This window comes from Salvia miltiorrhiza, chromosome 3 (assembly GCF_028751815.1).
Source record: "Salvia miltiorrhiza cultivar Shanhuang (shh) chromosome 3, IMPLAD_Smil_shh, whole genome shotgun sequence".
Classification (NCBI taxonomy): domain Eukaryota; kingdom Viridiplantae; phylum Streptophyta; class Magnoliopsida; order Lamiales; family Lamiaceae; genus Salvia; species Salvia miltiorrhiza.
In genome coordinates, this window is record NC_080389.1 from 8,794,740 (window position 1) to 8,814,702 (window position 19,963).

General features: G+C 37.0%; 4 protein-coding genes and 1 long non-coding RNA gene across 6 annotated transcripts; 3 read left to right on the forward strand and 2 right to left on the reverse strand.

Annotated features, from left to right (window-relative positions):
* Window positions 1-806: 806 nt before the first annotated feature.
* LOC131017387 (uncharacterized) lies at window positions 807-4,320 on the reverse strand. Of its 2 annotated transcripts, XR_009099585.1 has the most exons (4): window positions 4,023-4,320; window positions 2,689-2,770; window positions 2,527-2,584; window positions 807-1,210 (listed from the first exon to the last, which is right to left on the reverse strand). It is a non-coding gene; the product is annotated as an uncharacterized LOC131017387 (long non-coding RNA). The 2 variants fall into 2 exon arrangements; XR_009099584.1 differs by lacking the exon at window positions 2,689-2,770.
* A 5,665-nt stretch (window positions 4,321-9,985) lies between these two features.
* LOC131017388 (uncharacterized) lies at window positions 9,986-12,812 on the forward strand. Its single transcript, XM_057946124.1, has 5 exons — window positions 9,986-10,276; window positions 10,621-10,665; window positions 11,289-11,860; window positions 11,953-12,178; window positions 12,274-12,812. Exons 3-5 carry the CDS (start codon window positions 11,330-11,332, stop codon window positions 12,735-12,737), a joined length of 1,221 nt encoding a protein of 406 aa, XP_057802107.1. The 5' UTR covers window positions 9,986-10,276; window positions 10,621-10,665; window positions 11,289-11,329; the 3' UTR covers window positions 12,738-12,812.
* A 1,599-nt stretch (window positions 12,813-14,411) lies between these two features.
* Window positions 14,412-15,315, forward strand: LOC131017389 (uncharacterized). Its single transcript, XM_057946127.1, has 2 exons — window positions 14,412-14,779; window positions 14,866-15,315. The coding sequence occupies exons 1-2, from the start codon at window positions 14,441-14,443 to the stop codon at window positions 15,211-15,213; spliced, it is 687 nt and encodes a 228-aa protein (XP_057802110.1). The 5' UTR covers window positions 14,412-14,440; the 3' UTR covers window positions 15,214-15,315.
* A 635-nt stretch (window positions 15,316-15,950) lies between these two features.
* LOC131017390 (uncharacterized) lies at window positions 15,951-17,737 on the reverse strand. Its single transcript, XM_057946128.1, has 3 exons — window positions 17,596-17,737; window positions 16,801-17,156; window positions 15,951-16,714 (listed from the first exon to the last, which is right to left on the reverse strand). Exons 1-3 carry the CDS (start codon window positions 17,612-17,614, stop codon window positions 16,118-16,120), a joined length of 972 nt encoding a protein of 323 aa, XP_057802111.1. The 5' UTR covers window positions 17,615-17,737; the 3' UTR covers window positions 15,951-16,117.
* Window positions 17,738-18,035: 298 nt separating this feature from the next.
* Window positions 18,036-19,748, forward strand: LOC131017391 (berberine bridge enzyme-like 18). The gene is given in 2 exon segments (XM_057946129.1): window positions 18,036-18,319; window positions 18,322-19,748. Coding segments are annotated over 2 exon segments (1,563 nt in total). The 5' UTR covers window positions 18,036-18,096; the 3' UTR covers window positions 19,662-19,748.
* The last annotated feature ends 215 nt before the right edge of the window (window positions 19,749-19,963 follow it).

The following is a 19,963-nucleotide window of genomic DNA, read 5'->3' on the forward strand; positions in this document are numbered from 1 at the left end:
GAATTTCCACTCACTTTGGATTACAAGTCATTGTGAGAAAAATACCTCGGAGTCCATATTTCGCAACAAGTGCTAGCACATTCATGTAACGGCAACCTAGATCATGCAACCCATCTATGAGATTGGAACACCCGCCAGTGTCAACAGCAACAATACACATCTTTCTTTTTATCACTGTCTTATTTGAAAATTACAAACTACAGTTAATAAAAATATTAATAGCAACACCACTCACAAAGGAATCTCACATAATGATAAATTGAATTGTGCAAATCTATACACACAACAAATATAATTATGAACATCTCATGCTTCTCGGCCAAGTAGTCAGAGCAGGTGAACACTCACGGCCGAAAATATTTGGCATAGCCATAACAGATGGATGAGGTAAACTAAAACGTAAACGTTTTGAAGTTGTCACATGGCCGTGTACGACATTTGAATAGAGATTCAATATTAAATTCACACCAAAACAAATATAACCAACAAAGAATTGAGAAATACATGGCAGGTGTGATAACACGGCTCACAACATGCATTATAGAAGAATTAAAATTACCATGCACCATACTTTGAAGCAAAAGCATAGAACCAATAAACTAAAGGTAAGTGTGCAACCGATACAAATGAGCCCCCAAAAAAGAAAAAACAAAGAAAGCTCATCAGTAACCTTCTTTGAAAGCACACATCTTCTTTTTGCCACAACAAGATATCTAAAAAACGTGACCAAAGTCACGAATGAGAATTCAGTAATTTAGTCGGTGATATAACAAAATGTTAAAATAAAATAAAGCACAAAAGTACTATTTTGAACAAAGTAGGGTAGTGAATCACCAAAGGTGCAATAAACAGATGAAAAGTGTTACAACAAATAAATTCGATATGAGCAAAGACAAGCGGACCGTGAGGGCACCCGTCGAAAACCAAAAACCGAAAATAACAATCTTTGTATATCACAAAGTAACAAATCCTTAAAAAACCTAAAGGCTAGAGGCAATAACCCAAGTCCTAATCCTAGAGTAACAAATCCAATCTAGTGAAAAATACAAGACAATTTACTCACAATCAACATCAAAAGGTAAAAGATTTTGCCAAGAACTCAAACAATAACATTAATCAAATACTATAAGAGTTCCTATTGCTAATATGGAGCAATAAGGCTACAACATTTGTTAGCCAAGCAAAACTTGGCCATTTTAAGAAGCACCACCTGGCAAATGAAAACAAAATGATTGTTAAAGAGACCAAAAAACATTATTTGAGCATATAAGCAATAAATACTTACAATTTTTAAAGATATCTAAAATGAAGAAAACAAGTGAAATCATAACTTGTTTGTTGTAGGATTGGAATACTTAAACCAATTTCACCTACAATATATCATACCTCTTTGACTTCTTCGGAGTTTTATATGAAAATTACCACCCACAATAAATGAATAAATTAAAAGAATAACAAACCCACATAATGTTAAAAGATTACTGAATCTCAGAGGTGGATCAATAAATTGTATCAAGAACTCACATTAGCATCCACAAAACCTCTATGTTAAATTAAATTGTGCAAATTTAAACTTAACTTGACCAACATAAATAAATTTGAACCTATCAAATGCCTCGACCGAGTAAGAAAACCAAGCGAACACAACCTAAAAATAATTGGCAACACAAATAGAGGTGACAAACTAAGTTTGAGCCTCTTGCCACCATTCAAGTCTAAAACAAAGACACAGAAAAAATAAATTAACAGTAAGAATGAGTAAAAAATATATAAAGAAAACTCGAGAGTAAGTAACCTTTAGTTGAAAGTACACATCCTCTTTTATCCTTAACAAAAGATCTGAAAACTGAGACCGAACTCAGACACAAGAAGTCACTCGATGTCTCGATCAAATAATAAAAAATGTAACAAAATAAAACACAAAAAAGAATACTATTATAAGAACAAATTAAGATATTGACTCCCACTAAGAACCTCGATGGGAGCATCAATTGAAACTAATCAGAAACCAAAGATAACAATCTTCCAGTAACATAAAGTAATGAAACCTTAAAAATCCAAAAAGGCTAGAGGCAGAAAACCAATATGGGTCTAATCCTAGAGTAAACCCCGTCCCCTAAACCTGTAAATGAGAACTATAACTAAACGACCATGCACATCTAACAACAATGAGTGCAAAATCGTGAAGACGAAATATTACAACACAAATAAAAAGCAACACAAAAATAAATGCACCTTGAAATTTGGAGAGGTGGAATAGCTTTCTGATTACATAAGAAGGTAAAATGTCTCGCATAAATGATGAGCACAAGAGAAAAATAGCCTAATGGTAGACATACTCATGATATAATTGAATTTTGTTATTATAGAGAATTACTTGGTGAAGTTATTGTTCAAATATTTAAATTTTATCTAAACTAACAAACTAAATAATTTGTTAAAATACGGCACACGTGACAAAAGTACTACATTAAAATCAAAATGGTCAGACGACGACTACTTCTTAGATTCTAATTATTAGCTTACCTCAGATCATATAGAAAGAACGCGAAACGCTAGCGCAACAGGGTCGGTTTTTATCAACCTATAAACATCATTACACGACAAAGAAAAGGATGTCAAGTATTTATCAAAAAATGCTACTTAATAATGTATCAAAAAATGCTACTTAATAATATGAACCCCAACTCAAATGCAAGGTAGTGCTCACTACTCCCGTGGAAGAATATGCAACTTTTGAAGAAGTGGATGTCGCTGAACGAGCACGTGTCTAATAAACAATTTAAAATTAATAAGTCAAACCCAATAGGTAGCTAAGTATTCCCCAGTTATATTCATAAATTTGAGCATTTCATGTAATCTCATTGGATTTTAGAACAAATTAATAAGAAGCTGTGATTGAATAATCTATATATATATAAGAGGTAATATTATACTCCCTCCGTCCCAGCTTTTTGTATCCACTTTTAGTAGTAAATACTACTAAAAGTGGATACAAAAAGCTGGGACGGAGGGAGTATTAAAGAAGATTTGTATATGCTCAAAACATAAAGAAGAAACCAGAGCAAGTAACTCACCCACATCACATAATTAAGAAAACTAAACTAAACTAAACTATCCCCATAATATATATATAATACTACCATACAAAATGGGTGATGGCTCTCATTGTGATTGAAAAGGTAGGATTTTGATTTGAGATGTGGTTTGTTTGAATATTTTGCATGATAATTTTGGGCTATATATATTTGTAGTTAGGTTTATACAACCAAATTTATGTAGCTCAAGGCGACAAGAAGTAAATGATTAATGCCCAATTCTAATCATCAAGCCCAACTATATTTCATGCACTATATCATGATCCAGATCAATTATATTCCATTATTATCAATTAAAAATAGAGAGTCAAAATCCCTCACAATATACTGCCCCTGTTCCATAGCTCTCTCCATTTTCTCATCTCCTCCACTCACACTTTCGATCATCTCTCTCTGCACTTCATGTTCGCAACAGTAAGTAAATCCTAATCGCTATTCTTCCCTCTTCTTCTTCCCTTTCTCTTAATTTCTAGCGAATAATCTGAAAATCAGCTGTCCGACTACACCTCACCGTCGTTCCAAATCGTCGACCCACAATCCTCGCCTCGACCTATAAATCAGCAGTCAATTGCAGACAACAACCCAATTAACCCAGCCCCAACTCGCTCTAACTCAGCCAAGACTCGCCGTTCCCCATCGTCTACCATCCTTCTCCGATAAGCAGAAGCCAAGAAAGCCACCTCCGATCAGCACCATCAACACCAGAAACCTAGCCGCAGTTCACTCAAACTCTGGTCAAGACATGATTTTCTGTAAAACAGGGAGCACCCTTTCCTCTTTGATTTCTTAAAATCATTCATTATAATTTGAATTCTCTTTGACTTCTTAAAATTATACTCGTTTCAAGCTTTCGTGATCACTATATAGTTCTAGGGTTAATAAAAAAAAGTAATCATAAAAGCAGGTTTACGAAGATAAGCTCACCTTTGGTTTTGTTGCTGTAATGGCTTTCTCAAGTGAGTTGATTTTGATCTGACTTTGCAGCGATCATTTGAAGAAGATTTGATTTCTTGGAGTAGAATTTCAAAAGAGAGAAACCATAGAAAGTAGAAAGGGAGAAAAAGAAAGCTGATCTCTCATCGGCTATGAGGAGAAAGAGGTGAGATAAATCAATAGTTTCAAAAATCAGCCTTCAAATAACAGAAAATTACAAAAATGCCAGCATATCACTATTCTTTCTACAATACTATTCCTTTTCCCACTTCTCTCTTATTAAGATTGTTAAATTTCTCAATCCCAAGTATCTTAATTCCATCAATGCGCAGACAGTTTCCGGTAAAATCTTCAACCCAAAATCTTCCAAGTCCAGTATCCTAAGTTGTTGTTCGAAGCTCTTCCAATAAGATGGACTAGTGTCAAAGTAGCCACCTCCATGGAAGAAGAGATAAACAAGATGTTTATCTTGATCCGTGGAGTAGTTGAACTTGTCTCTACTACAAATGATAGCACGATGATGACAAGGACTCCCATAGGGTCGATCACTTCCGTTGTTCCTTAGGATCTCAAAACCTAGTTTCTCCTCTGCTTTTTGGATGGATAGCATGTGTAGCATAGTATTCATGTGAAACCTCGCGCTCTTGTCCTTGACATCAATAACCGATTCATTGATTAAACCATCTAAATATGATTTATATAGATATGTTGAATCCATAATTTCTCCTGCAATCCAAATCTGCGACAACTTTTCTTCCCTCAAAGTTGTATTTTCCTTAAAGAAGGCCATACACAAGAAACTTGACTCCAGTTTGGGATCCAATTTATGATAAAATGGTTCCAATAACTTCAATGTTGAACCAAAATCAACTGATTCAAGAAGTTGTTCCCATTCAATCCCCTCTGAGACTTTCCTTTCTGCTAACTGCTTTCCTACCTCTTTTATAGCTAATGGCAGACCGTCACATTTTCTCAACATTTGTTTTCCCATATGCTCCAACTTCATTGGGAATTTGCGCTCACCGGTCAATTTATTGCCATAGTTTATTGTTTTCAAAAACAATTGCCAGCTCTCATTATAATCCAAAGATTTCATCTTATGAAGATCTCCATCCTCTACATATAGGTCCATATGCGTTGTGTGACTTGTGAGCAACAATCTACTTCCATTGTCTGCTTACATAAGAACAATACAAAAAGGAACAGTCAGAAGATTACTTGATTCATTCATTTTTTAGACTAATATAATCTGTGGAATTGTCTTTTGAGACTTCAAAATTAAAGAGTTATTAGCCTGTTTGCACACAAACTTTTCGCACTTTCTTAAATTTAACATGACTTTTATTTTCTGCCTACAAATACATGAACTTAGCTTCTTTTTTTTTTACACTGATAAAGAGAAACTCTATTAATTTGTGTATTTACAGACTAATAACCCAAAATTTAATTACAAAAACTTAAAATTTGGAACCAACGCTTAAGTTAAAATCATAACAAAAAGATGATCATACTTACATCCTTCTGGAAGAGATATCAAGAAAGACCGCAAGCGTATCTGTTTGGGCATGTCGTCGAGAACTATAAGATGCCGCGTTCCTTGCAGGTTCAGGCAAAGCATGCGTCGGAGGCTTCAGTTGTCCATATTCTCCAATAACGAAGATATATGGAGATTCCAAGGATTCACCTTTTGTATGAGTTTGATAAGCAGCTCTTTAAGAGTGAAGTGAGTAGAGTTAGATACCCAAAGACGGCACTCAGAATCTCTCAACTACGGTTGGATGGTTGTATATCTCTCTCGCAAGAGTTGTCTTTCCACTACCACCCATCCCTTTGATAAGCAGAATCTTCATGTATCCTTTCCCACCAATAATCCTTGTGCGAAGCAGCATTTCCACATCTTCCTCCAACCCCACCACATCTTCATCATCATCTTCAACATGTTCCGATGATCTCAAGTCGGACTCCTTCGTCTCCGCCCCATCATCTCCCAGTTTGAGCATGCGCTTTCTGATCTCACCGATCCAACTATGGATGGACTCATACTGCCCACTTGAAATGGATTCGTGTTGTTGGAAAAGGTCGAGGCTATCGTCAACCATTTGGACAAGGTCGCATACTAAGAAATTGAGCCTCTCCCTTCTCTCAGTTTCTTATCCCTCATGATATCCAGAATCTCTCTCATCTCTCTAATTAACCATTTCATTTTCTCAGTTGTTTCATCCTCTCGATAAGTAATGTTTTCCAGCTTCTGTATCGCCGATAAGATGAGGGCCTTCGACATGTTTCTGCTTCCACCAAGCTTGCCCTAATAGCTAATTTAACAGCATTAGTAGCCACCTAGTAAATGATTCTTAACTTGAAGAGTAGAATGTGATACCTTTATAATATTGCTACTATTATTATTTCTTCAAAGAGGAGTTGTTAACTTGATTTATATCTTAGACAATTAAAATGGGACACGCACTAAAAAGTTAGATAGAAGATCCCAATTGCAAACATCAAACTAACAAGAATATCAATTTATTCGGGTTTAACAAAATTTCCTGAAGATTTCAAAAAATTGTAAAAGTAAAAGGTGAGTATTTTGTAAATATTGTGTGTGAATGAGGTTTAAAGTATAAAGGAGGTTTCTAAAAAAGGAAAACACACCATCTTTGTAGACAGACGAAAATAATAATAAACACACAATCTTTGTGGACAAAGGGAGTATATGTAATAGTCAGTCCTAATAATCAATTAACTTGTATGACCGCCCCCGGGAATTTTTTTTGGGTATTCCGTATTATTTAATTAAAGCATTTTTATGAAAATACGAGCATAATAGTAATAATAACGAACAATATTTTCATAGATTATATAGTTTCAATATATTACAAAACTTTTTTTGGGGCATTCTGTATATTTAAGACATTTTTTATTAAAAGACAAACATAAGTAGTAATAATAACAAATAATATGTTCATAGATTATATAGTTTCAATATATTAAAAACTAGTTTCAATACATTACAATTTTTTTGGGCATTTTGTACATTTTAGACAATTAGCAGTAAGAACGTGCGATGCACGTTGAACATGTGTGATTTTTACTATGTAAATAAAATTCATAGATATTTTTATATAGTTTTGAATATTTGTATTAATTCATTTGACTATAATAGTAATTTAAAAAAGGAACCAAAGCAACTATTAATGAATAAATTTAAATGTAATAAAGTAATATTCATAATATACTTCTAAATAAAAATGTAAAAAAATCTATGAAAAACATCCCAAATTATCTAAGTACGGAGCAAGACGAATTTTAAATATTTTCTTGTTTGATTTTGACAATTGAGGATCTTTTGTTCTTATTTTTGGTTTGCAGCAGAATGTTGTTCAGCGGCAGATCGTCATCACTTGTAATGTCAATGTAGTCATCAAACTTTTTCTTGGTTATCCTTTTTTTTTCTTTTGCGATTCTGTGGGCTGCAACTCCATCGTAGATTTTTTCTTTCTAGACAAGATTTTCTTTTTTGATTTCTCGGGTGAATGTTTCTTTTCCTCCACTTGAGTTGGCTCTTCTTCAATATCTCCAACATCGATGCTTTCCATTGGTTGCATTTACTACGATATTGAGATTTCCTCGTTGATCGAATTTTATAGAATTGAGCATCGTTATGAAGCGCATTTCCGTGTACGCTTGTGTGCTCAATCCTCTATAGTATGTGGAGTCTGTTTCACCCTGTGAAAATATATAATTATTATAATTACGTAATATCGAATTTTGTAATATTAACAATTTAAATTATAGTAAGTGTTTAAGTAAGAAATCTTAATTTACCTCTTTGATTAAAGAGATATATTCATCCACAGAGCATCCTACATATACCTCTGCCGCTTGATCGAATAGTGTAACACATGCATTGCAGTCGCCTTGTATAACATTTATTGTGATTCTGTATCTAGAATTATATAAAATAATAAAATTATTAAATTTTTGTTATTGTGTCATTAACTAATTTTCAATTGGTAGTAGTTTTAAATTTGATAATTACCCGGACAACGTCTCAAGAACTTCTTCATTGCATTTTTTGCATATTGCACTCTCATCAATTTTGAATAAAGATGTGTTGCAATTTTTACAAGAATCATATCATATTGTTGCTTTATTTTCAACTTTGTCAATAATTCCCGTAAAGCAATACGAAACACCCTAATATATGACAAAAAATAATATATTATAGAAATAGTCGATTATGTACTTTTGAAATGCATCATTAATTTATTTAAATATCGTACCTCTAATAATAAATTAGCAATTGCTAATGCATCATCATCAACATCAGAACACCTGTATATAATATTAAATGATATGTTAGAATTGTTTTTTAAAATATATAATCTATTTATTTTTTGATACGTACGATTGCATCGGCTAAATCTCTTCGCATGTTGGTGTAATTTGCAAGACGGATTTCATTGTATTTTGCAAGAGTATACCACCGAAATAATATATATATAAAATATATTATTAAGTATGTAGTATTTTACAAGTAAAAAAAAGTAAGTATTATTTTAAGAAAATATATATAATATGTTGGTTACCAAATTTCATTTTTGCTACGACATAGGAAATCGCAACAGTTGGCTTCTGTGCAATTATTTGTTCAAGGTCATCTCGTTCATTTTCGCCATATCTTCCCATAAAGATATTTCTACAATTTCGTATATGCGAGAAATATTGAGTAAATTCAATTAATAGTTATTTTTCTAAGGTCATGAACAAATTATAATATATGCAACATTAAATAAAAATAACATATGCCTATATAGGGAGAGGCTTTAAATAAAAGAAGAACGGAGAACCATTTTCAGCCATTCGATCATCAAGATCTACGGTGAATGCATCATCTTGTTGGATGAATGCAGATCTTGGGTTCGAATTCTAAAGGGAGCAATTTTTTTTCATGGCGTAATCCAAAGCATATTTTGAGCCATCTCTATGCTTATGATCCTTGTTCCTACTCCATCTGGTTCAAACATCATATGACTTCGCGTCTTTTCTGCTTTTGCTTTCACATCATCCCGACCCCAATACTCCTTCCAATTTGCCCACTCTCTGTCAGGAATGGATGTCGGTGGTTTGTTTCGACACCTCTTGATCTTATGATGAGGCATTTTCATGCAAGTTGGCTTTGTGCATGATCCATTAAACACCATATATTTCACCAACGTTTATATTGTGCAATTTTTAATTGGGATTGGTGTTTGGTATCATATAAAGTCATAATTTTGATATTCAATTCATCACATGGTCGATACCGAAATGTCACATGGGGTTGGGACCAATTTTTGCATAACCAATTTGCAAATTGGTCCCATTTCTTGAAATCATGTAATCTTAAAATTAGTATTTTTGCAGCGTATTATCTAACAATATTTTATTTTCGCTTTATTACTTGTTGAAATAGAAATTTTATTTTTTTAAAAAATAAAAAATCACCCTTGAAAGCACAAGAACACAGAGTAAGAATCAAGCCTCATCATAATATCCTGTGTGTGAACAGTGATGTCCCAGGTCCAAACCCCACTGCTCCCCCTCCCCAACTCCCCTAAGTCAAAAAAACAAAAATCCAAAATGAAAAATACCGATAAAAGAAAAAGAGTACCAATCTATTACATAGGAAAGGGAAAAGAAAGAAAAAAGAGTATTGACAAAGCAAAAACTCCAAAAAGAAAGAACAATAAGAATCCAAACCAACGAATCCTAGACTCACCTCTGAACCCAGCTGACTGTAGTGCACCTGAAGTCTGTGAAAGATTTGAGCCTTTCACAACACACACAAAATTTAGGGCCTGTTTGATATTGTGTTATACCCTGTATAAATTAATTTATTCCAGATTTATGCTGTGTTTGGTATTCTTGTAGGTTTATGCGGACGGCCCAGGTTTAATAAAGGGCCCGGTCTTAATTTGCAGGAATAACCCCGTCTAATAATACCTCCTCCCCCATCCGATAACTTTTATCCTGCAGATGTAGATTAATTTTTTTCTACCCTTCTCGCGAATTTCGATGAAAAATATGCCCTAGCTTCTCACCGCCTCCATCGTTTCGTTCTCCATTTTTTACTTGCGACTGCTGAAGAAGAACGGGGGCGAAAAAATTCGAGTGTTGACGGGGGTGACAAGTTGACGGAATCCCATCGGAAATCTGGATACAGCGGGACAACAACATCGGGGAATCAACGTTATCTTCCGGATCAGGTCAGGCCTAGCTTTTCAACCCCAATTTTTTCATCGTCTGTTGTTTTTCGATTGTTGTTGTACTTTTTCGCCAAACTAATTGCACGATTCGGCGATGGAAAGCTATGAAAAATTGATGAAATTTTTTTGTTCCGCCTCACCCAATTCTGTAATTTTTTCGTTTTTAAAGGATTGATAACTCATCTAAAAGCTCAGCTTTGAAGATTATGCTGCTGAAAACACCTTGGAATACATCTAAAAACTCAGCATTTGCGTTAATTGTGATTTGATTTTAATCGCAACGGGGGTTTTAATAATCCTTGGAATTAATTCAGAATCTGTTTGTTTGTGACCACAAACTGTAGGGAAACATAAAGAGGAACATCTTCACAAACTTGATAATCCCAAAGGTGAGTTCCGTAGGCTAAATTTTATTGACTGTATTCGTTATCGGTAAGGATATGTTTTATGGAATCAATATAAGGAAATCTCGAATTCTGCTATTATGTGTCAGTGTGTGTGTTGTGGTGAAGAACGATTGATCTGTGTGGGGCTATTATCCATTTCTGAAAATTCTTTTTTCACGACAATTCTGCTAAAATGCTTTGAAGAGGATTGGGGTTTGTTTTCTGAATTATTGAATGGTTTTCCTTTCCTTGTTGTTTGGGAGAATTCTGCTACAAATCTTCGATTTGCTATGCTATCAACCTGATGATGTGTTTTTGCTGGTACCTGTTTTGGTGTTTCATGGTTTGAAATATGGATTGTCCTCTTTCATGTTGTGTTTTGTTGCTTAGATGACAGCATGTGCTTCGTGGATATAGGGTCTGTTAATATAATTCGATGGCTTTTAGAAGGAATTTTTGATCTGGATTTGTCAACTTTGATAGGCTGTCTTGGCTGCGTTTGTAAATCGCTGTTATTATTTATGATATATGATTTATAAGGGATCTGCGTTTATTTTTATGTTATACTATATTTGTTAATGCAATTATTTGAGCTTATTAATGGCCAAATATTTATTTGCTACTAGGCTCTTTACATACCTGCTATTTCTGCCCGTAAATTCACAATATGGCTGGAAAGGAAGACATTCGTATGCGTGATATGCAATTTGTTTTGCTGCAAGAAATACTACGAGTTCATGTGATCAAAGTGGCGTTGTTATTTGTCTATTATCACAAGACTAGGCTAGGCAAGAGAAGACGTGAGTCTGGAGTCCTAAAATATGAGATAATTCGTAAATTGCCTGACCAAGAAAAACACTTGAGCCGCTTATTTGTTCTTAGTGATGTTGACTGCATATCCAACCTTCGAATGGACCGTAGAACGTTTGCTAGGCTTTGTGTTATTTTGCGCGAACGGGGGGGGTTGATTAACGGGCGATTCGTTACTGTTGAGGAACAAGTAGCAATGTTTCTTTCAGTTTTAGCCCACCATAAAAAAAATAGAGTTGTTCGGTTCGACTTTTGGAGATCCGGTCAAACAATATCACACTATATACATGCCGTTTTAGGGGCTATTATACGGCTACATGAAATGTTCTTATCCAAGCCTGAGGCTGTTCCCGCGGATTGCAATGATCCACGATGGCAGTGGTTTAAGGTATTGATAATGTGAATCGATATTATTTTAAGTTAATCAGTACTTAGTGCTCTTGCTGTTGTATACTAATTTGATGTGTGACTTGTGAATAGGGCTGTTTAGGGGCATTAGACGGCACGTATGTCAGTGTCATGGTTGGTAACGAGGACAAACCTCGCTATAGAACAAGGAAAGGGCAGATATCAACGAATGTGTTAGGTGTATGCGATCGGAAGTTGAATTTCAGTTATGTTTTAGCCGGTTGGGAAGGTTCGGCTGCGGACTCTAGAATCTTACGAGATGCAATTAGTAGACCTCATGGCCTTAAGGTCCCAAAGGGTATATAATGCTTTCTACTAATTTCAATACTTAGCCACGTTTATTTGTTAACATGATAATTGATTGAATTTTATACTTCATTGTTATCTTGATAGGGAAGTACTACTTGTGTGACAATGGTTACGCGAATAGTGATGGTTTCCTAACGCCGTTCAAGGGCGTTAGGTACCATTTAAAGGAGTGGGGACCAAACAATGCACGCCCACAAAATAAAGAGGAGCTTTTTAACTTGAGACATAGTAAAGCAAGGAATGCCATAGAGAGAGCCTTTGGGATCTTGAAGATGAGATGGGGTATACTAAGATCGCCATCTTTTTATCCAATTCGAGTGCAAAATCGACTTATAATGGCAGCATTTTTACTTAACAATTTCATTCGGATGGAAATGCCAGTAGATCCTATTGAACAACAACTAGATGCCATGCCCCAAGACAATGATGCAACATTAAATGGGACATCCGATGAATTTGTAGACGAAGTTGATAGTTCCCCCCAATGGAACGCGGCGAGGAATGCCTTAGCCGAGGCAATGTGGTTACAATATGTGAATAACAATTAGGTTTCATACCTCTTTTCTATCTATAATTACTATATGAACCATGTTTAGTTCTTTATATTAGTTGAGTCTATGTTGGAATGGTGTATCAACAAACAAGTTTTATGACAATGTATTAAGCTTGAAATTTTAATATTCTTTTGAGCTTTTTTTAAATTTGGGATGATGTGATTGTTGCCTTTGTACTATTCATGAGATTGCCTTTGCTACATATTCCTCACTTTTGAAAAATACGCCTTTGTTTTCCTATCTGCTCTGGCCCACTGAAATATAGGTGTTATCAAAATTGCTAGCTTTTTCAGTTCGTCTCCTTATTTTTCAGTTCGTCTGCTTATTATGCTGCTCGTCTTCTTATGTTTTGGAGTTTATGATTATAACACTTGATCTGCCCAAAGTTGTAGCTTGTTGCATGCTGGCATCTTTAGTTATTAGACACTCAATTTTGTCCTCGGTGGTTGTCCTGTGAAGCTATAATTTGTGCTAACTAGTTCCATAATACATGCAGTTACCATTTCCATCCCTTTTACCTTTTAGTTTCCTTTTGGGTGTTTGTTCTAGTGTTGCTTCTCTAGGTCATCTTTGATGATATATTCTATAAGATATGCTATAAGATTTTAAGAGTTTGATACTTTACTCGATTTTTGATTGGCTGCCATTGCTGCGTTTGTAAATCTCAATATTTGATATAACTATTGTCCTTTGGTTTATATCGTAATGAGATTTTTTTTATCAAACAAATAGGATGGAGGCCTCTTCCGAAGTATCGCCGTCAACTCCTCGGTGTAGTTGTGGCAACGGATACATGAATTTGAAGTGTGCCGGCTACGGCTCAAGGAACCCCGGCCGTTTCTACTACAAATGTCCAATGGGCAAAAACCATGATAAAGGATTCTATTGGTATGATGAGTACCATCTAGGACAAGAAGTGCTTCGGACGCCCGGTTCTTCTCGAAGCCAAGGATCCAGCCAAGGTTTTTTGCCACCACTTGTTTCACCCAACGATGTCAGCGGTTTAGAGTTGCCGGGAACGTGCTTCGGTATTGCCGCGCAGCGTGGAATTTTCGACTTCTTCATGGCTGCACTTTGTTTCACTATCTTTGTTCTAATCCTAGGAATTTTCATTGGAAAATTTATGTGAGGAACGTATGTTGGTATCTCGTAGCAAACCTCTCTTTTGGGCTTTGTTTTATTCTATATTAGATGCACGGTTTATTATTTGGTGAAGGTTTTTAATTTAAATTTGACATTTTACATTGTGGCTTCAATTTTTGATTTATATAAATTGGGAATCTACTTTGTCATTCCATGCAATAAAGTTTTATGTTGAGTTCCCTATGCAACAGTAAATGGGGTGTCTACAAATCTTCAGATTTTCGTGTGTGAAGGGGAAATACCGAGGATGGTTTCAAACTAAAGTTGATTACTTGTTTTAGTTGGTCAAACATGATATTTTCGATGGAATATGCTGTTAAGTTTTATGACAAATCTCGGTACTAGTTGAAAAAATTAAAACACAAATGGTGGTTCTTATCATGCATGGTCAACACCCATTAACCTCCAACATCCTATCATTAATGACACCCACAAATATTTGTCTCACAAATCATCTATAAATAGAGGGGTGAATCAAAGCAAGCTCATTCTATTTTTTGTCTCCAAAATTCTAATAGAGCTTGTTCCAACTCTTTCTCACTTCCCCCCCCAAAATGACGTTCTCGCCAATAGGCTCACAAGCACTTTATTTCTATCCTTGCAAGTGGGATAAAAGCAAGGATAAACTCCTCATCGTCTCTTTAATTGAAAAAATTGAAGAGTGTAGGCCAACCCCACCCCACCTATCGACACATGCTCTTATTGATGCGATGTTGAAGCTAAACTCTCAATTGCACGCGGACGTCTCGCTCAATGAGGTTGAGGGGCGGGTTGCCTTTCTACACGATCGGTACGGTTGTTTCAAATGGTTGTGTAACGTTAAGGAGACGCAATACGATCAAGCAAATAATATCGTTCACGCCGTGGACGAAGTGTGGCTACGCTTGTTTAAGGTATAGTTGTTGTATATGTCATTGACTTAAATAATTTACAGTTTTCGAATGGTGTTACATAGTTCTTGATGGATATTACTTGTTAGGAAAATTCCTTGGCGCGAGCTTACTACTATGTTGGTGAGCCGGAGTTCTTACTTTTATGCCGCCTGTTTGGGATTCATGACGTGAAGAACGAGTTTTCCCATACACTCATCGTCATCGACGACTCCACAACCGTTAACAAGCAAGCTCACTCAAGCGATGACGAGGTCACTTCACCGGTACCCAAACCAGTCGCTAGAAAGCTATTCGTGGATGATGCGTGTTCTAGTGTCGCGCCGCCCGCCTATTCATGGAAGGCACTTAAAAACAAATTTAGACGGCCAAACAATCCTCCCGCCAAGAAGAACGACGGTGGAAGTTCTTGCGCCTCGTCTTCCCCGTTCAAGTAGTTCATGCTCGCGCTATTACATTTCTCATTTAGTAATTGGGAGAATCCTTCTCGTATTGCATTGTTCAATTTCCTTGTTTTTTATTTCTTGGTTTAATGGCTATTACGGCACTGTTGTTTTTATTCTATAATTGAAAGTTTCTCATTTCTGTTCTTTTACTCGAAAATGCATTTTAAATTGTGGCCTTAATACACCTTATCTTTCAAAGAAAAAAGCGAGTTTAACAAAAAAATCTATCAAAGAAAAAAGCTAAACATTGAAGAATAATACAAAATATATAGAAATGCAAGAGAACATTACAAGCATGTTATAAAAGCGAGCTCTTATGGCAGTTGTAGTTTAATACCAAATACTGAAGTTCTTGCAAAAAGTTACAAACTATTAATTTATCTAGACTCCTTTTTGTTCAGTGTTCGAAATCAGCTTGTTGATCTGTAATGAATAAAGCTCTCTCATGCCGATTCATGTGAAAATCTCGATTTTCAGATCGAGTAAACAGTTTTCAGCAGCATCAAGTTGTTCAATGGAGATTATTTCAAAGACAAACCTCGAAAAATCCCAAACTTATCAGACTTCTTTCATTGATTGGTGTAAAACTCAGCTTCGCATAACTTGAGAGCTCAATTTTTCGAAACTTTAGATATCAAGCAAAATACGGGTGAAACAACAACTAATAAGAACAAGAACAAAACTCAAAGGAATATATCATAATCCAAATTCCCATACCAATAACAACTTAGAACAATGTCAACCAATTCAAAATCCAAAATCCAAATATTCGAGAAAAAACGAGCGAAATGTCAAACAATGTCAACCATTCAAAAGCCAAAATACGGGTGAAACAGGTGCGCAAACGACAACACAAACAAAAGAAATTCCTTCATTGTTACCTAACGCGGGTGAATCAGTTGTGGTTGTGCTTCGAAGCAAGAAGAAACAACACATAGTCTTCCTTCGCACCTTCGGGGAGACTAGAAAAGACGTCGAGGAGCTCCACTTCCTTAGCAAGCATGTTGCATATCTCGAACTTCTCGGTCTGGGATAGCCCGGGTATACCACTCAACTTGGCAAACACTTCTTTACGCGCCTTTGATACATCAAAATCGTATCCCATTCGGCTTGATATAGTCTCAAGTCTCGATTCCGTGCCCCGACCAACCTCATGTAATGCCTCGAAGAACTTGTCATCGAAACCTACACTTCGGCGCCGTTTCTTGCTTGATGTTGGAGCCTCCTTTTCAACGAGTTTGCTCTCTTCCCGATTGTGGGTTTGGCTTACATTGTCACATGAAATGTCATTCTCAAATATGTCCTCAAGCGAGACGTGGTAGTCGCCACCATCATTGAGTTGGCCAAGGTCTATCTTCCGGTACATATCATGTGCCGCCTCCATTAGGTCCTCGGCCTCATCGCCCGTTGCCCTATCTTTGCCAAAGATAAGCTTCCAATCCTCGAGGTAAGGCCAACTTTTGTAACGGAAATTACCCACGCTCTTATCGGCCTGGAAAACAATGGGGAAATAGTCATAAGACAAGCAACCGCGAAGCCAACAATCGAGATAAATGTAGTGGGGTAAACCGTACTTACAGCCACAAAGTTTTGCCACTGCTCGTCGTCACAGTCAATCATATGCTTCCCGTTAACATTGAAGCCAACGCCGCTCACTTTGAGAATGTTCCAAAGTGAATAGTACGTCTTCTTCCACGTCGTCACTTTGGAGTTGATATGTGGCATTCCTCTCAAGTCAGTGGTCGGGAACACCTTCCTCAGGGACTCCTCTAGCTTACTCAGATAGCCGCCGCGAAATCCGTTGTCGGATTTCCAGCCTTGTGCAACGAGCTCCTTCAACGATGCAATCAAAACCTGTTCTTCATCGGTGGACCAAGAACGGCGCTTTTGGTCCGTCTTGTTACTCTTGCCAGAACGTGTACTGCCGTCGGTTGCTACAACACCAAAAAATATTCAATAATGTTCAAGTATTGACCACTCGCAACATGCACATACGAACACTTCTATGAACTGTTGGCAGTTGTCGATAAAATGATAACATGAAACTCTATATGAAAAGGCTAAAACTGATGATTCATGGGCTGCTGATTCTACACCAAAAACTTATGATTCAATCTTCATATGAAAAGGATAAAACTACAGTATCGCATATTCACAGAATGGTAAGGCTGAAAATACATAGATTCACTATTCTATTAGATATTCATTCGAACTAAATGCATATGACAGATTTATACAGGTTTGTGTCCCAAAACCAATGGACATTAAACATGAATGCAGATAATACGTTCATCTCAACCCCAACCTCGATAAATATAGCAAGATTTTATCGTATATCAACAAAGAAAAGAAGCGTCGTATAAGATGTGAAACCTGTTGTTGCTTGGCTCATTTTTTCGCCAGAGACGTCGACCTTGAAGCGGCTTCAATGGAGGCTGTCGAATCTGCTTCTTCTCGGCAGATTTTGGTAAGAGACGCTTCCTCTTCTTGGTTGGATGGTGAAAGGGCCGAGAATGAAGTTTGTGTTTTGATAATGGGTAGTGGGCTAGGTGGAAGGACACGCTAGGGATTTTAAAAAATGGATGAGGATAATTTTGGTATTTTAGTTGTTTATCCAACCTAATAATATGGATACCAAACAGATTTCGGGACTAATTACACATGATATCAAACACCATTTAAATATTAGTAATCCAGCTTAATCCACGCTAATTATCTGAATAATTTTTATCCCGGCTAATCCTAAACTGAAAACCAAACGAGCCCTTAATGTAATGATATTAAATTTCCTCACACATAAAAACTATAAATATAACAAATTTATAACCTAAGTTTATCTCTCACAATTAATACTACTATATTTCTTGTAGTGTAATGTCGTCTCTTAATTGCACTTTTACATTCCTTTTGTTAATTTTCGCAAACTTGTTACTTTTGGGAGCTTCTACATCTAACAATCATGATTTTCTGGAATGTCTAATCCATCAATTCCAACTCTCAAACTTAGATACTGATATAATCTACACCCCTCAAAATGCAACATATGCATCTTTTCTGCTATTCCAAAATCTACGGGCAGCTACCACCTCACCGGAGAAATCCAGGCAGCAGTCTTCTGCTCCCGGAAACACGGCCTGCAGATCAGAGTCAAGAGTGGCGGCCACGACTACGAAGGCCTTTCCTACACCTCTGCATCAACGCCTTTCATGATCGTCGACATGAGAAACTTCCGATCAGTAACCGTCAACGACAAGGCGAAAACTGCATGGGTGCAGGCCGGTGCAACCCTCGGCGAACTCTACTACACAATCTCCCTAAAAAGCAAGACTCTTGGATTCCCGGCCGGGGTTTGCCCGACGGTGGGCGTGGGCGGCCACTTCAGTGGCGGAGGGTACAGTATGATGTCACGCAAACATTCCATCGCATCGGACCACATCGTGGACGCCACACTGATCAACGCCGACGGCGAAATCCTGGACAGGAGCAGCATGGGAGAAGATCTGTTTTGGGCCATCCGAGGTGGCGGCGGCACAAGCTTCGGGATTGTTCTAGAATTCAAGGTGACGCTAGTCAGTGTCCCGGAAACGGTCACCGTTTTCAAGGTGACACGAACTTTAGAAGAAAACGCGACTGATATAGTAAACAAATGGCAATACATCGCCGACAAGGTCGACGAGAATCTCCTGCTCAGGCTTTTCTTGGGTCCCAGCAACTCTCGTACAATCTCAGCTACGTTCAAGACGCTGTACCTGGGAAGGATTGGCGAACTCATGCCAATAATGGAGGAGCAGTTTCCAGAGCTGGGATTAACCGAGAAAGATTGCATGGAGATGAGCTGGGTAGAATCTCAACTCTTCTTCGCCGGATTTGAGAATAGGACAGTAGACGCTTTGCTGGAGCGCACGCCGCAGCGCATCTACTTCAAAGGGAAATCAGACTACGTGAGTGCTCCCATCCCGGTGAAGGGTCTGAGAGAGATATGGAGGTTCCTTCTAGAAGAAGAAGGTTGTCAGCTGCAGTTCAGTCCTTACGGGGGAGTTTTCAATACAATCTCCGACTCCGAAACGCCGTTCCCTCATCGTAAGGGAAATATATTCATGATCTCCTACGCCGTGGTATGGGACAACCCATCAGAATCACAAACGCATCTTGATTGGATCAGAGGCTTCTACAGCTTCATGGCACGCTATGTCACCCAAAATCCCAGGGCTGCTTACTTCAACTACAGAGATCTTGATATTGGGAGCAACACTCAAGACAGCAGTATTACCACTTACGATCAGGCTAGTGTTTGGGGCCTCAAATATTTTAAGAATAATTTCAGAAGATTAGTTCGTGTGAAGACCAAAATTGACCCCGCAAACTTTTTCAGAAACGAGCAAAGTATTCCACCCTTGGTATCGTATTTAGAAAATAGATTCAACAGTTCATCGATATAATCTATCTATATACTAATAGAAAAAGAGCCTAAGGAACCTATGCCTATTTTACCTTTGTGATATATTTTATACTATATATTTATATCTCTTCTGGGTGGTTCTCTTCCTCTTTTTCTTTTCTTTTTGCCTTTTTCGTTTTTTGCTTTTTGCTTGTTTGGGTGTGTTGTGGGGTTTTAGCCCTCCTTTCTTGTTCGGATGCTTGTTTCTGGTGCTCCCCTCCCGTTGAGGTTGGTTTGCTAGTTGTTTCTTGGGTTGTGTTTGTTTTGGGCTGCTATCTGTTTCTTCTTAATATGATGTTGCTC